The following is a 15,059-nucleotide window of genomic DNA, read 5'->3' on the forward strand; positions in this document are numbered from 1 at the left end:
AATGGTTAAATAGACAAGAAATTGCTTCCTCTTCGTGCCTTTAGTTCTGAGTTTTGTCCAGGCTATAGCTTACCTTACCTATATTCTGTCATAAATGGCCATAAACAATTGGAAAAGACAAAAAAAAATCAGCCCCCAGCATGAAATACCATAACTTGCAGCAGTAAATAAACTTTGTTCGTAGTCACTTGCTCCTTTTGTATTCATTGTCCTGATTCAACAAGCTGTGTGGGAAAGTGACTTTTTCTCACAGATGTAACCCTCAGTTACAAAACATTAACCCTTGGCAAACAATAGCTCATCTGCATTTTATGTTACACTCGAAGACCCCTATTAAACCGTTTAACTGAGTTTCCATAACTGTTCCTATATATCCCAAGGAGTTCATGTTAGTCCAAAGACTATTTAGAAAACAAAATATAGCTTATACTGATGACATTATGACAGGATGATTTTTTTCTTTGAATAGAAGAAGAGAGAATGTGCTTTTTTTCTCTGCAATAGGCATCCCATGAACAAAATCGTATTCTCAGAAATCACGTATTTCTAGCTTACACCTTCCTACAATTTCATCCATGGGTTCTTAGTTTTGAAGAAAAACAGGAATTCTCCTAATTTTTTAATTTAGAGAGGAATTTCACACCATTTATATTCTTAAATTAGCTAAAATACCTTCAGTGGCTAACAAAATGTTAAATTGTTGACTTACAAGTAGTAAATTCAAATTTTCCTCTGCCTTTGATTTAATTATGCATTCTGTGTAAGGACTGCAAACAGAATGGGAATAATTTTGGTTTTTAAGATCCGCAAATGAGTAGAGTGTGCCCTTGCCATACGTGTACCTAGTACAGATACCTGAGCACTGCATCATGGAGGGAGGTCAAACAGCCAGAAAGAACTTAAACTTCATGGTCGTGCACAGTTGTTGATGTTTTGCCATTACAGAGCAGCAAACTTGCGAGATGAGACATGTTTCCCTGCTGCCTTCACTACAGGACATTGCTACTTTCTTTGCGCAATCTTGATTGAACAGTATTACTTTTGTTTACAAATCAAGACAGAGAAAAGATATTGTGGCAGCTCCAGGGTGCCTTAATTCTGCCTGCAGCCATGTTTCAAGTCCTGCCTAATGGGGCTTTAGAACTGCTTACTAGGAGGTTGGCAGTCCAGGCTGATTTATCCTTTTATTTTTTTTTCTCCTATTTGCATGGGGACTTGGCCTCCACCCAACACCTTTTCCGAATGATACAATTTAGATCGGGAGCCTATCAATTGAGGAAATACAATATGACTCACAGCTTATCATTCTGCTGCTTCAACGGTTATTGCAGCATGGATATAGGTCACAAGTACAAATCAATATTAAGACCAAAGTGAATAGAAGAAGTCACTGGGGCCAATTTTCACTTGGGAAAATTGGTGTTAACGGAGCAGTTAGGGTAGGGCCTAAAAATAAGGTTGGTAGCTTTATTGCCTCGTTAACCTCGACAATTAGCCGGCTGACATTTTAAAAGGGGCCTACTGTCTAAAACAGGTGGGTGCTCCACCACCCAGTGGTAGGCCCTTTTTAATATGCAAATTGGGGTGCTATGACATACATCTAGGAAGCCGGTGCTTCAGTTTCAGCTCACCGGAGCTGTCTGGAGCGGGGCCCGAATCTAACCCTCCGGGCTCAAAGGTGGGACTACTACTAGTAGTGAGCCAGTGGTCACTCTGTCCAAAGACACGAGTACTTCACTAGATATCAGCTCAATATTTAGAGACTATATTCTAGTCTCCACTCGCCGGGACTGTTTGGAGTGGGGCTTGACCCCTTCACCTTCACACTCAGAGGCGGGAATGCTACCACTAAGCCAAAGGCATGTTGGTAGAAAAACTGGTAGGTAACATAAAACCCACTGATAAAGTAAAGTATTAGTTAAAGTAAGGGTAGGACGGATCAAAGATAAAAAAGGAAATCTTATGAATGATGAAGGAATGGCAGAAGTATTTGTGTTACAAGTTTGGGTCTGCTATTTGGGCCTTCTTGGGCTCAGTGGTAATAAGTCACTCCTGTAATCAGTTGTGCATCTTACATTTTTGGGAGCTGACTCACACTGCCCTTGTATGATAACAGGACTTGGGGAGATGGGGTTATAAAAATGAAGCTCCCTTGTGATCTGGACCCGATCTTCATAGGGGTCATTTTAACTTTGTGCGACGATGTAAAACGGTAGATATCGAATCAACCGTCTATTATACACCACGCCCGATTTTCCTTTCCACTGAAATCAATGGAGGGGAAAATCACGGAGTGTACAATGGATGGCCAACATTTCCTGTTTCTGAATTACATTTCCAGCACCTGCAGTATTTTGCTTTTGATGAGAAGTTTTAGTTGTGAGGCAAGACCAGAAAAACTGGGGCTCCTTTCATTAGAACAAAGAAGGTTATGAAGAGATCTAGTAAAAGTCGTCAAACTCTCAGGGATTTTGATTAAATTGGAAAGAAACTATTTCTGCTGGTCAGTGAGTCAATAGCGAGACGGCATAAATTTGAGATTATCACTAAAAGGACAAAGAGAAAGGTTAGAAAATGTGTTTTATGCAGAGAGTTGTTGGGATATGGAATGCCCTACCAGAAACAGTCGTGGAAGTAGAATCCATAATAGTCTTTAAAAGGAAGGTATAAAAAGATGCAGGGGAATGGGGCTGTGGATGTGGCACAGGTGCTGAGTGGCCTTCTTGTTTTCTATAACAGTCTATGATCCTCGGTACAGGTATTATCTACTTGTCTATAATTATCCAAATATAAAATTATTAGTGTTCTCAAGAGATTTGTAAAAAATATTTCAGTTCATCACAGCTTCTTATCTGAGATCAACTGTAGAATACAGTTTAGGGATTCTATGGCAGACTTAAAACAGACTGTGAGAGAAAAATCATGTTCAAGTTGAGATCAATTAAAGAGGGTCAGGCCTGTTCTTACATGCTACATAAAAGTTATGTTTTCAGTATGTGCAATGATGGGCAATTTCACTGTAATACTTAATGGCTTACAGCTGAATTTCCGCTTGTTACACCCATGCGGGAGCACAAGCTTTTTTCTCATCCACCGATCCTCATATTCTCTGGCCTCCACTGTGTAGAATTTTGCTTAAGGCCACCTCAGGACTGGGTGATGATCAAACTTACCTTTTAATGGTAAAATTCAGCCAACTCTTGATGCTGGAATGTAAAAGTTTGATTTTGTACAGTCGACTCCTTCCTTATTATTCTGCATGAAAATGTTATTTATTTCATGCTTTGTGTAATGTGACTAGTGTTGAAAATATAGCATTGTAAATTGGATATTTATCTAATGACATTATTTTTTTTCACTCCAGAGACCTTAGTTGGAATAAAATAGCATTCATTCACCTTGATGCCTTTGCCTCATTACGTTCTTTAACAAAATTGTAAGTATTTTCATTTACTATTGCTTTATAAAGTAAGCAGTTACACTTCTAGTAACAAGGTATATTTACTGTACTAACAATCATAAGATAACTGTTTAAAATTTAACATTATTTCATTTTAAATGGACATGGACACCATTTACCTATGATGAAACAGCTATGTGGTGAAACATTTGTAATTATGTTGTTAATGTAATATAACATGTGATGCTTCATTATTATAATTTCTTGTCCAGCTTCGGTCTAAGGCCACCACATCTGATGCCTGACGATAGACTTTCACCATTTATCTCTCACTTGTACAGACTTGAGTCTCAAGTGCCTTCCATCCATTGTTTCTTTGATAGAATCAATACATTGGTTGCACTATCCTCTTTGGCTTCTGGTTTCATTGATTGAAGTGCTCATTACATATATAATGCTTATATCAGTGACACTGGAAGACAGGGCAAGCGATGATTTGAGAAGAACCAGATGGAATCATTTCAAGATCATCAAAAACTTTTTGTTTTGTAACAGAGTCAGAAGAAAAGCTCCCAAAATTTAGAAAAAGCAACCACACTTTTACACATTTCAGAGTGTAATTCATACAGTTAGTGTATATTTTAAATGGGAGGTGTGAGTGAGAATTATTTCAATCAAAAGCCAAAGATCTGTAGGCAATCAGAAATATTGATTACATTTTATCAAAACCATAGTAACTGTAAATATACAGTTCACTTGATGACTACGTACTCTACATGTATAATCACTGCGAACACTGGTGTAGGCACTAGAAATATTTCTATTATTTGACCACAATGTATAAACTCAATTTTAGAATTATACAACCTGCGTTCAGTTAGAAGTAATAACAAGTAGTTAATAATTTACAGGCCTCGTTCTCATAAAACATTAACATCTAGGCCACATGCAGCATGTTCCCACATTTTAATCTATTCAGATATTCACATATTTAAAAGATTTAATTTTAAAGATAATTTATTTCTAATCAGATTGATATTGTTCAGAGGGTACATGGATTGTTCTCGTGGTCTCATGTGACATGCCCCAGGGTAACTAGGACTTCACTGTTGCTTGCACTGCATACTGCAGTAGCTGTATGCTTCTTACACTGTTGATATCATCCACATGTGGAGGTATAAAAAATGCATAAGAGACAATGGGGGCGATTTTGAGTTCAGGTAGACTTTGGGCAAGCGGTGGGTAGAGCAATCACACTGTACGCCTGAAAGCCTTGGCGAGAGGCCCAAGCTATTTTGAGGGCCAGGCCTCATTTGTTTAATGACGGCAAGCTAAACCAATGTTCACAGGCAACTCACCGGTTGGCAGGGGCAAGGAATATGGCAGCTCCTCCGCAGAGGAGTGACTTTAAGTCTAATATTAAAGGGGGGAGAGGCAATTGCAGGGGGAGTGCACAGATGAACCGGTGGCTGGTTAGAAGATTTTGTGGGGCCAGGAGTAACATTCACGGCCCCGTATTTTAACAGTTAAAATGAAGTGGTGGAATTACCCACTCCTTTCCCGCCCTGAGCTGACCATCTGCAATTTTAAATTGCAGGCAGCAAGGACACCCATTCCAAGCCGGCAGGGTTCTCTTTAAATATGCAGACCGGGCCCCGATGATATCATTGGAGCCCCATCTGCTATTTTAACTGGAGGCCTGAGCGGGGAAGTAGTGACTGCTTCCTTGCCAGGCCAAACCTGCTGGAATCTGGATTGTGGGGCAGAGGAGGCCCAGTCAGGTAAGTTTTTAAAAACATTGTTTGGCTTTCTTTGTGAGCCTGGAGTTCTCCTCCGGGCTCCACAATGAAATCTTGGGCCTCCCATGCCCCGAGCTTCCCCCTCCCTCCCCCAATCGTGATCGCCCCCCCAATCCCTGTCCCATCACCACTTACCTGACTGAAGAGCTGTTGATTACTGCCTTTTATACATGTGGGTAAACGGAACAATCAGCCCCACCCACAGCAACAAACAGCAGTGGCTGATGGTACCAGGAGTACTTTGACTCCAGAAGCGCTGAGATAAATTTCTAATTTAGGCAGATCCGAGCAGCAGAGCCAGCAGTCAGGGGTACCACCAACAGCATCTCTGCGATGAAATGAGGTTTTAAGTATCTACAATCCAAAAATATGTGAGCCTCTGTGAATAAGTAAGGACCCTGTGCTATTTGAATACTCGTTCATTGCAAATGTATCCTCAACTGCAAATCTTTAACATATCCAATATTCGACAGGGACCTGACATTCAACCAACTTTCTTCCCTCCCTCTGGCTGGTCTTAGTGGATTGACACATCTAAAGCTGAAAGGCAACCTGGCTTTATCAGAGTCCTATTCCGAAGAAAACTTTCCCAAACTAAGGTAAGGATAAAGGATTTATTGAAACTCAACCATTTTATTCAGAAAGCTGCATTTCTAGAGCTTTAAATATACTTTGCTCCGGAATAAAATACTAATCATCTTCCCTTTGTCTGTGTGGAAGTTTATATTGTGTATAATCCATCCGCAGACGTGGCATAAATTTAAAGAGACACCATTTTGCAACAACGGATTAAATCACAACGAGGAAAAATTGCTAATCAATCTAATCAATCCCTTAGGCTAATATACATCTCACCAAAGCACATGGCATGCAAATAACAGTCTTGTTAAATGCTGCAGGTCAGCCCATGGGAAATTGTTGTGGGAGAATCAGTTCCCACTAAATCCCAATAAAATGGGCATCTTGCTTAAGTGGCATGTGCCGTAATACATATTTGCTCAGATAGTTGAATTAAAGATTACTTTATGACATTGTGAGGAAGACTGTGTTCCTAGCAAAATATTTTAATCCTATGCCATATCACTAATGCTATTTGGAAACACACAACAAACTGTGGTCCTTAAGTTACACTCTAGGATACAACTATGCAAACATGAGGGGGTGATTTTAAACCCCAAGAACAGGTGGGTTGGGGGCGGGCGGGAGTTGAAAATAATTGTTTTTCTGGGTCGCAACCGCAAAATATTCGGACTTTGCATTCCCAGTGGGAAGCCTGTACTTTTACGCGCCAATGTTAAACCCGGAAATAAAGCCAGGTTGCGGTCGCGACCCAAAAAACAACTATTTTCAACTCCCATCTGCCCCCAACCCACCCATTCTTGGGGTTTAAAATCACCCCTGAGATATCTGTTTTCATTACAGTGCCTTCCTCATGCTGCTGTTATGGCACCTATTAGACAAAAATATGCCAATGATATTTCAAAACAAATTGTTCTGTACAGGCACCTGACCAGTGCTGCTTCATGGTAGCTCAGCAGTGGCATGATAAAGCTACTTGAAACATTTGCTGATAAAAATAAGTGTCAGAACAGTACAAGCACCCTGTCCCAACTGATGAGGAGTTCCAATCTGCCTCTGTGTTCTCAGACATTTTTGCCCATTGCATTTATGACATTCAGGGGATAAAATTGTCCTGTTAACTCTGTTATATGGCCATTCCTCTGTGGTACCTGCACCTAACATGAGTGTCCCAAAACCTTACACGAAAAATCATTCACAAAGCAATTTAAACATGCAACAGCACCTTTGCCTGTTGGAAAACAGGACAACATGAACAGAGTTCCCATTTTTACATCATACAAGCAAACGCATGTAGTATCCCACTGCTATCCCTGAAAGAATTCTGAACAGTTTCACTGACCTCTGATACTGTTCATGTACAGTAATATTGTGTGCATTTAGACTTGATGGTGCTTAGCGCTTGTAAATTAATTGCAAAGTTTCTATCTTGCATGCAGAGTCTTAGAAATGCCATATGCCTATCAGTGCTGTGCATATGGATCCTGTAAAAATAATTACAAATCATCCAGCCTGTGGGATGCAGAGGCTACTGTCAATGATGATGAGGATGTCCAGAAAAGAGCCATGGGAGTGTTTCCTGTCCAGCCAGATAGCAACTGTAAGTATACTATTAACATTCTAGTATATGGAAAACATTCAGGAGCTGAAATTCTGATTTTTTTTTTTGGCGCAAAACTAGTGTGGATCTAGTGTCGAGGACCCCAATTTGGGTGTAAGTCAGAGTTGCACCCGCTCTAAAATACACCTTTCAAGTGGTTGATGACAGAAGATATGCTTGCCCCAAATTGATGCATATATGTAAATTACAGGGTAATAATGAGGGCAAAAGCTGCAGTCCTTTAAACCAAAATTGCACCTGACTTAAGTTAAGCCTGTAGAAAAGAAAGGTAAATTACCTGCATGGCTTGTCCAATCAGAAGACCCACCACTGCCACCTTCTCAGGGCAACTAAGGATGGGCACTAAATGCTGGCCTTGCCAGCCATGCACATGTCCCAAGATTGAATTTTAAAAAATCAGGAAGTGCTTGAGTTCACAGGTTTTGAATATTCACAGACTTTGTCGGAGCCATCAGTCTTGACCGAGCAATTAGAAAAATCTTTTCTCAGCTGTGTAACCAAGAAAGGATTCTGCAAGCTGCCTTTCAGCAGTTTCAGAAATCTTTCTCCCCACTCTTCTGTCATGGAGTCCTTACCATGGGACGTACAACAGGCATTCTTGTATATGTTCTTATGACAGAGGCAGAACAGGACCAGGAAGAAGAGGAAATGAAAGAGGCAAGTAGGATAAGGCTAAACCAAAGAAGACCAACTAAGAGTTGCCCTGCCTGCAGAGCCTACAGATCATGCCACAACCTGGATGATGTCTCAGAAGAGGTCTGCTTAAGGAGGCAACTGTTCAATAAAAATGCATAAGGGGAATTCTGTCTCCCAATGCAAACTGACCCCCAAACAACTTCTCAAACACAAAAAACAAATAAAAACATTCCTTCTTCATAACACTGGACTTCGTATCACAAAGTGGTTTTAATGTGCATTTGTATACTTATAATAAGTGCTTCTTCTTACCGAAATATCCACTTCTGATGCTTCCCTTTGTTGTTCTTAAACCTATTCTGGTCCTTCGCGAGGTGCTACCTGAGTGTCAAGGAGACTAGTGGTGATTGGTTGCACTATGGTATCATGAGCCTCCTGGGACCAAGGTAGCCCTCATCTCAAGGCTCCTGAGTCCCTGGAGGATTCTGCAGTAGCCTGTGTTACAACTACAGGTGAATGGACAGCCAGGTCTGTATCCTGCCACCACCAAGAGCAGGTATCTGAAAAGGCTGACTGAAAAAGTAACATGCACTGTCATCAGGAGATAGGACAGCATCATGAAGGTGGATTCTAGCCATGCACTTGTGCTGGGTCATGGTGCTGAGTACCCACTAATCAGCAGGAGAGCAGATCTAATGGTATCAATTAGATCCTGCAGCCTGAGAGATGTCATGCCCAATCTCTCAGAAGCCAGTTGCCATTGCCCTCCAAACTGTCCCCCAAGGCCTGACAGCCAGTAGTCAAAGCATCTTTATGGGATGCAATGATAAATCTGGAGGCCTCGTTACTGGGGTGATGGAGCCAGATGGTGCCACCACTCGCTCCAGATAATGCTAGAACATGGCGAATTCTTCTCTGATATTGGCATTGAGGATGGTATTGAACTCTGCCGTGACCCCTGCACGGAAAGGTCAGGGGAACCAAGTAGCCTTCGCATCAAGGCGGTGAAACTTACTGTCACAGTCACCTCCTTGTACAATGTAGCACATTTTTGGCCCAAATCCCATCCCTCCTGCTTTGTACCTCCATTAGGAAAACATGCAGGCCCAACACCCTGAAGTTTGCCTCTCGTTTCTTCTATCTGGCTGCTATCATTCTTGCTCAAATTGACTCATTGCTCCAATGCTGCCATTTCCCCCTTTTAAGCAGTATCAGGGTTTATATCCTGCCGCTGCACCAGGTCTCTGACTCTTTTTCCAGCTATTTCCCAGCCTTCACTCCCCCACCCCCCACACTCCTTCCCCCTCCCAACCTCCATAGCTGCACTCCCATCATTTCTTGAGCAATGGCCCCTGAGAGCTCTACTCCCTGCTGGCAGGTCCTAATCATAGATTCATCCTTTCTGATCAAAAACCACAGTAATAATAAGGGGCTTATACATCAAAAGAAAGCTTAATTTTTTGGGAAAGAGTTTGGAAGTGCCCAATATATTTGAGTTCTGAAGATATTGTACTCAAACAAAGCAATGCGCTGTTCACAAAATGAATGATGTGTTCATGTTTTTGAAGGCATCGCTGAAAGTCTCACAGAAACTCACATGCCAGTACTATCTTTGTTGTTAAAATATACAGATTACTTGGATATGGATGATTTCCAGTTAGATGTGGAAGATCCCAAGCTGCATCCCAGTATTCAGTGTACTCCTGCCCCAGGTGAGTCATCAAAATGCTCCGTAGACATCAGAAGTAAATGTAATAAATGTATCTTATTCACAAAACTTTCAAAACTAAACATTTGTTCTAGTTTCTAGTAGAAAATATCAAATATTCATAACTTTATGCTATAAATGTAATTTGAAAAGCAGGTACAAAATGTCAGCCAAAATGATGCAAAAGTAAAATGAATTACAGATATGTTTGCATACATATTACAGTATTTTTAACGTGACATTGTTAAAATCATTGCAGGTCCATTTAATCCATGTGAATATCTTTTTGAAAGTTGGATAATACGCCTTGGAGTTTGGGGCATTGTTCTTATCTCTGTGGTATGCAACGGACTAGTCATCGCAACTATATTTGCATCACCCAGCTATCTTTCTCCAGTGAAATTTGTGATTGGTCTGATAGCAGGAGCCAATCTGTTGACAGGGTTGTACAGCGGCACCTTAGCAATTGTTGATGCAATGACTTTTGGGCAATTTGCAAAGCATGGTGCAAAATGGGAAACTGGCTTGGGCTGCAAAATCACTGGATTTGTATCTGTATTTGCCTCGGAAGCATCCATACTGTTCCTGACTCTTGCTGCTGTCCAATGCAGTATTTCTGTGTCATGTGTCCGAGCATATGGGAAATCTCCATCTTTCAGTAGTGTGAAAATAGCTGCCTTTTGCTGCATGGTACTATCATTCAGTGCAGCTGCACTGCCTTTGTGCTCAGTTGGAGAATTTGGGACTTCACCGCTTTGCCTCCCATCTCCTATCCCTGATGGAAAACCTTCTACTCTAGGCTTCATGGTGGCTCTAATCATGATGAATACCCTTTGCTTCCTTGTTATAACTGGGACCTACACCAAACTTTATTGTGATCTAATGAAAGGAGAATTTGATAGCATCTGGGATTGTGCCATGATTAAGCATGTAGCTTGGCTGATCTTCACCAACTGCATCCTATATTGTCCCGTGGCCTTTCTTACATTTTCTTCCCTGCTCAATCTTTTCTTAATCAGTCCAGAAGTAATCAAATCAATCCTGCTGGTGGTTCTCCCATTGCCTGCTTGCCTAAACCCTTTGCTTTATCTGTTATTCAACCCACATTTCAAAGAGGATCTTCGCATGCTCCGCGAGTACAAGTGGCAGAAAAGATGCCGATCAAAACAAGCCAGCATAGATTCCCTCACTTCAGAAGACATAGATAAACAATCATGTGATTCCACCCTAGCATTGATGACCTTTGCAGATAATGAAATCATTCTTGATTCGACTGATAGCCTTGGAGTTCTGTCAAGTCATCGTCAGATGATGGAGGCCTATCCATTTCCTCCTGTAACTCTAATTCCATGCCAACAGAGGAAAGGCAATGGCAAGGAAGAAAGCTACTCAACAGGACATTCCTGCCTCACTGATGAGGAACTCTTGATTACTTCAGAGATCACAGAGCAAGCTCATAACAACATTCAAATCAGCTTCTATCCAACCAAAGGACCTTCCTTCACATCTCATGTATAAATGTCTGAACTGTGTATTTCCCAGAGAGGCGCACTCCCCTGGGAATCACCTAATGATACGAAGAACTGGATGAGATAACACCAGATGGCTAAATGGGATTACAATATTGGGAACACATATGAGAAGCTGTTCAATCAGTCAGCAAAGAGCACTGCCATAAATTTAAGTAAAATAATGGATGGTCAGGGGTAAGTTACAGATATGAACTGGTCTTCAGCTGGTTTTTGGCCAGTATGTGTGTGAATGGCAAAGCTACACGTGCACATATGAGCCCAAAACCAATGAACCATTTATTTTATAGGCTTATAAAAGTCACTGTACAATGTTAAGAAATTGTTTCTTTCACAGTGTTGATTTCATTAAAGGGAAAATCCATTAGCACTTGAATCATGGGACTCCTAATGATCCAATGTAAATGTATACTGTGTTGAAAACATGGATGGAATTTGTTGGCAGCTTGCTGAGTTATATGACAATATAATGCCATATATACTCTTCACTATATTTTTACAATATTAAGTCTTTTGGTAGATGTGAGAAATTACCCCAGCAGAGGGGAAATAGTTGAATTGTTCATCTCACATATTATCATATTCAGATAGGAAAGCATGAATACATGATGGCTTTAAAATGCTGATTTTTTTTTTATATTTTGATATCTTTGTAGAAGTGAATGTTAAATGAACAATAGAAATATATTTATTACAATAGAATCTTTCTGCATAGAGACCCTACAAATCCTACTTTTTTTATACAATTGGACAACAGAACAGATGATGTATAGTAAAACTACCTCTTACTAGTATACTATATATCCCTTTACTGACAAAAATGTTACTTTTTATAAGAACTGTTTAAACTGCTTAGTTGTAAAAATATAGGAAGTTATTTGGATGTACATATTTTATGTACTGTACTCTGTTTTTAAGAGACTAAACTTAGCAAATTTATGTCAAAGTAAATCATTCTTTTCATATACCTGCTTTGTCACGCATTAATGTATTCAGAGATCTCCGTTCCATTTTTATTCTTGATTTCCATTTTTATTCTTAATTTTTTGTTTAATTCTAGGGATTATTAAGGCAAGCAACAACAAGGCTAAATGGAACAGCATGCTATCTACCTAGAAAGCACTTGTAGTTAAAATAAAGTTCAAACGAACAGCAATGCTGGTCTCTTAATACCATGATTGATTTTATGTTAGTATTCTGTTACTCAGGATCTTTCCTGTTATCTGGTCAAATCCATTGCTACATTAAGAGAAACTGTTAATATTCTTTTGTCACCAGATAATGCTTGTTGTTGCTAGCTGAAATACAAAAAAATAAAGTCTCAACAAATGATCAATTTGATCGATTCTTGATACTAATTAAAAGCAACCAAAAGGCATATTACTAAAACCTGCCGTGACCCTTGCCATCTGTCTCATATGCATATAAAGAAACTGAACGGAAAAGTCAGAGTGAACAAATAGCTTGGCTGCTCTGGTGAGATTGTTAAACTCTGTCCTGCACTGCGAAGGAGTCCTGGGGTTTAAGGCGATGACACCTACTGCCACCTTTTACCTTGACTTTAAGTAATAATGCACCAGTGTTTTACTAATATAAATGTTCCTTGCCCTCCGCTCATTGATACGATGCAAATAGTAGGCCAGGGGAGTCATATTGCCAAACCCACTCAGAAATCTAGTTTCAAAACAACATACATTTTGTTATCATCCACCATAGTTTTTATCTGCAAGAGAAATGTAATGTTAGTGAGTTAATAATGTCAGAAATTATGGGCTTCATTTTAGCACCCGCTATCGGGTGCGTTCCTGGCGGGGGGGCTCCGAAAATCGGGGAATCCCGGAGCAGGTCCAGAGCCAGGCTCCAAACCGCCCACTTCCGGGTTGCCCACAGATGCGCCGAAATGCGCCCGCAGCCCCCGCATGTGGGACTCCCGCAGGCAATTAAAGCCGGCGGGGTGCCACTTAACAGTATTTACTTAGCTATTTCAGGTCATTAACTGACCTGATTAAGGGAATATGTGAGGAGGGGTTGGATTTTACAGATAACTGGGACTGTTTCCCATACTGGGGAAAACACTCCCAGTTGAAATGGACGTGTTGCAGCTGTCAGCCTGTGGCAGCTGCAAAGGTCCATTTGACAGGTGGTGGGGGGAGACCCTCACTCATTGCAGGAGGCCACTCTGTCACTTGGGACAAAGTTTGGCCTCCACCACCCTCCTCCTGACAAGAAAATTCAACAACTTGCACACTTACCCCGGGGTCCAGAGACATGTACCTACCTTGCAGACCCCCTCAGATGTACATCTTCCGGATGGGGGTCGCCGTAGCTGCAGTCATGACCTCCTCGGAGGGCGAACAGCATCACCAGCCTCACCGGCCACGCCGTCCACCTCTGACACGTGGAGCTCCACAACAGAGTGCTGTGACACATCCACCTGCACAGCAGGAGGGAGGGCAACCGCAGAGAGATATGCATCGCAGAGGGCACTACCCTCACCACAGGGTCCACAGACTGAGGCTCAGCTTCCTGGACCTCCTCTGAGCAGCAGTGCACACGGAGGCTCAGAGTCACTCGACATGTAGTCATGGACATCTGCAGCCTCCTTCATGCCGAGCTGCTCCCGGTTGGCCCGAGCACCATCTTCTTACCTGTCGCTGTCAAAATCACCACTGCCCTCAACAACTTCTCCTCCGCATCCTTCCAGGGTGCAACCGGGGCCATCGCCGATGTCTCTCAGTCGTCTGCACAAAAGAGCCCTGCAAATACACCGACACCACTCTGCAGTGACACAATGGGTGTCATCAGTTGTGGGTCTTCATTGTGATCCTCAGGAAAGGGCATTATTGCACAAGCCAGACAAGATTCGCAAAGACATGGCAGTAGTGGTGCCAATATAGTATGTAATGTGAGTTGGTCAGAAATTAAATAGAAGTAAAAATCATGACAAACCCTCAAACACCCTTGTACATCCCCTTCATGCTCACGACACGTTTGCTTTACGCTTCCTACTGCACATATGTGATGCATGCCCTGTGGCTGCAGCACAGGTAGTGGCAGGTTGAGTGAGGCTGACTGTGAAAGAGATGCATGAGAGGGTGAGTATGAGATAGAGCCATGAGATTGTATGAGGATTGGGTTGAGTGGTAGTGGCGGGATGAGTACTGGCGAGGTGAGTAAGTGCAGGTAAGATGAGGATGAGGTTTGAGTGGGTATGAGGGGTGATGTGACAGAGTAGTGTTGGCAGTGCAGAAGGAGATGTGGGGTGGGGGCGGTGATGTGGCAGACGGAGTGTAGGGGAATGAGTAAGTGTACTCACTTTGGCTGACCTACTTAGGTCACTGCAGCGCCTCCTGCACTGTATGCAGGTGGGCGATATTTTAGTGGTGCAGGTGACCTCCTCTGCCACCTCGAGCCAGGCCTTCCTGGTGGCAGAGGCAGGCCGCTTCCTCCCGCCCGCCGGGGGGAAGATCTCTGTCCTCCCCCCTCCTCCTCACCCCATCTAATGATACCTGGAGTGAGGCATCATTAAACTGGGAGCAGCCTTCCCCCTGGGCTGCTCCATGCTGTAATTTTTGCTGTTTGTTGCAGCATCTGTCAGTGGAGGACTGCCCATTTAAATAGAGCGGCTCCAGCTGACAGACCTTCCTGCGCATGCGCAGCCCACCCGACGCGCAGATCAGCAGTGGGGAACCCGGAAGACCAGGTAAGTGGATCCAATTAGGCTGCGATCACGCGGGGGGCAGACTGATTTCACCGGGCGCGTTACCCACGCACCCAATAGCCCCCC

General features: G+C 42.2%; 1 protein-coding gene across 2 annotated transcripts in view; it reads left to right on the top strand.

Moving 5' to 3' along the window:
- Positions 1–12,608, top strand: part of LOC137344444 (leucine-rich repeat-containing G-protein coupled receptor 6) — a 210,760-nt gene extending 198,152 nt beyond the window's left edge. For both annotated transcript variants that reach the window (XM_068007413.1, XM_068007414.1), the window contains 5 exons: positions 3,365–3,436; positions 5,673–5,798; positions 7,218–7,378; positions 9,667–9,747; positions 10,003–12,608. In XM_068007413.1, the coding sequence (XP_067863514.1) occupies positions 3,365–3,436; positions 5,673–5,798; positions 7,218–7,378; positions 9,667–9,747; positions 10,003–11,261 (1,699 nt within the window). In that variant the 3' untranslated portion in view covers positions 11,262–12,608. The remainder of the gene's footprint in view (positions 1–3,364; positions 3,437–5,672; positions 5,799–7,217; positions 7,379–9,666; positions 9,748–10,002) is intronic.
- The last annotated feature ends 2,451 nt before the right edge of the window (positions 12,609–15,059 follow it).

Source organism: Heptranchias perlo, chromosome 27, assembly GCF_035084215.1.
Source record: "Heptranchias perlo isolate sHepPer1 chromosome 27, sHepPer1.hap1, whole genome shotgun sequence".
NCBI classification, from domain to species: Eukaryota; Metazoa; Chordata; class Chondrichthyes; order Hexanchiformes; family Hexanchidae; genus Heptranchias; species Heptranchias perlo.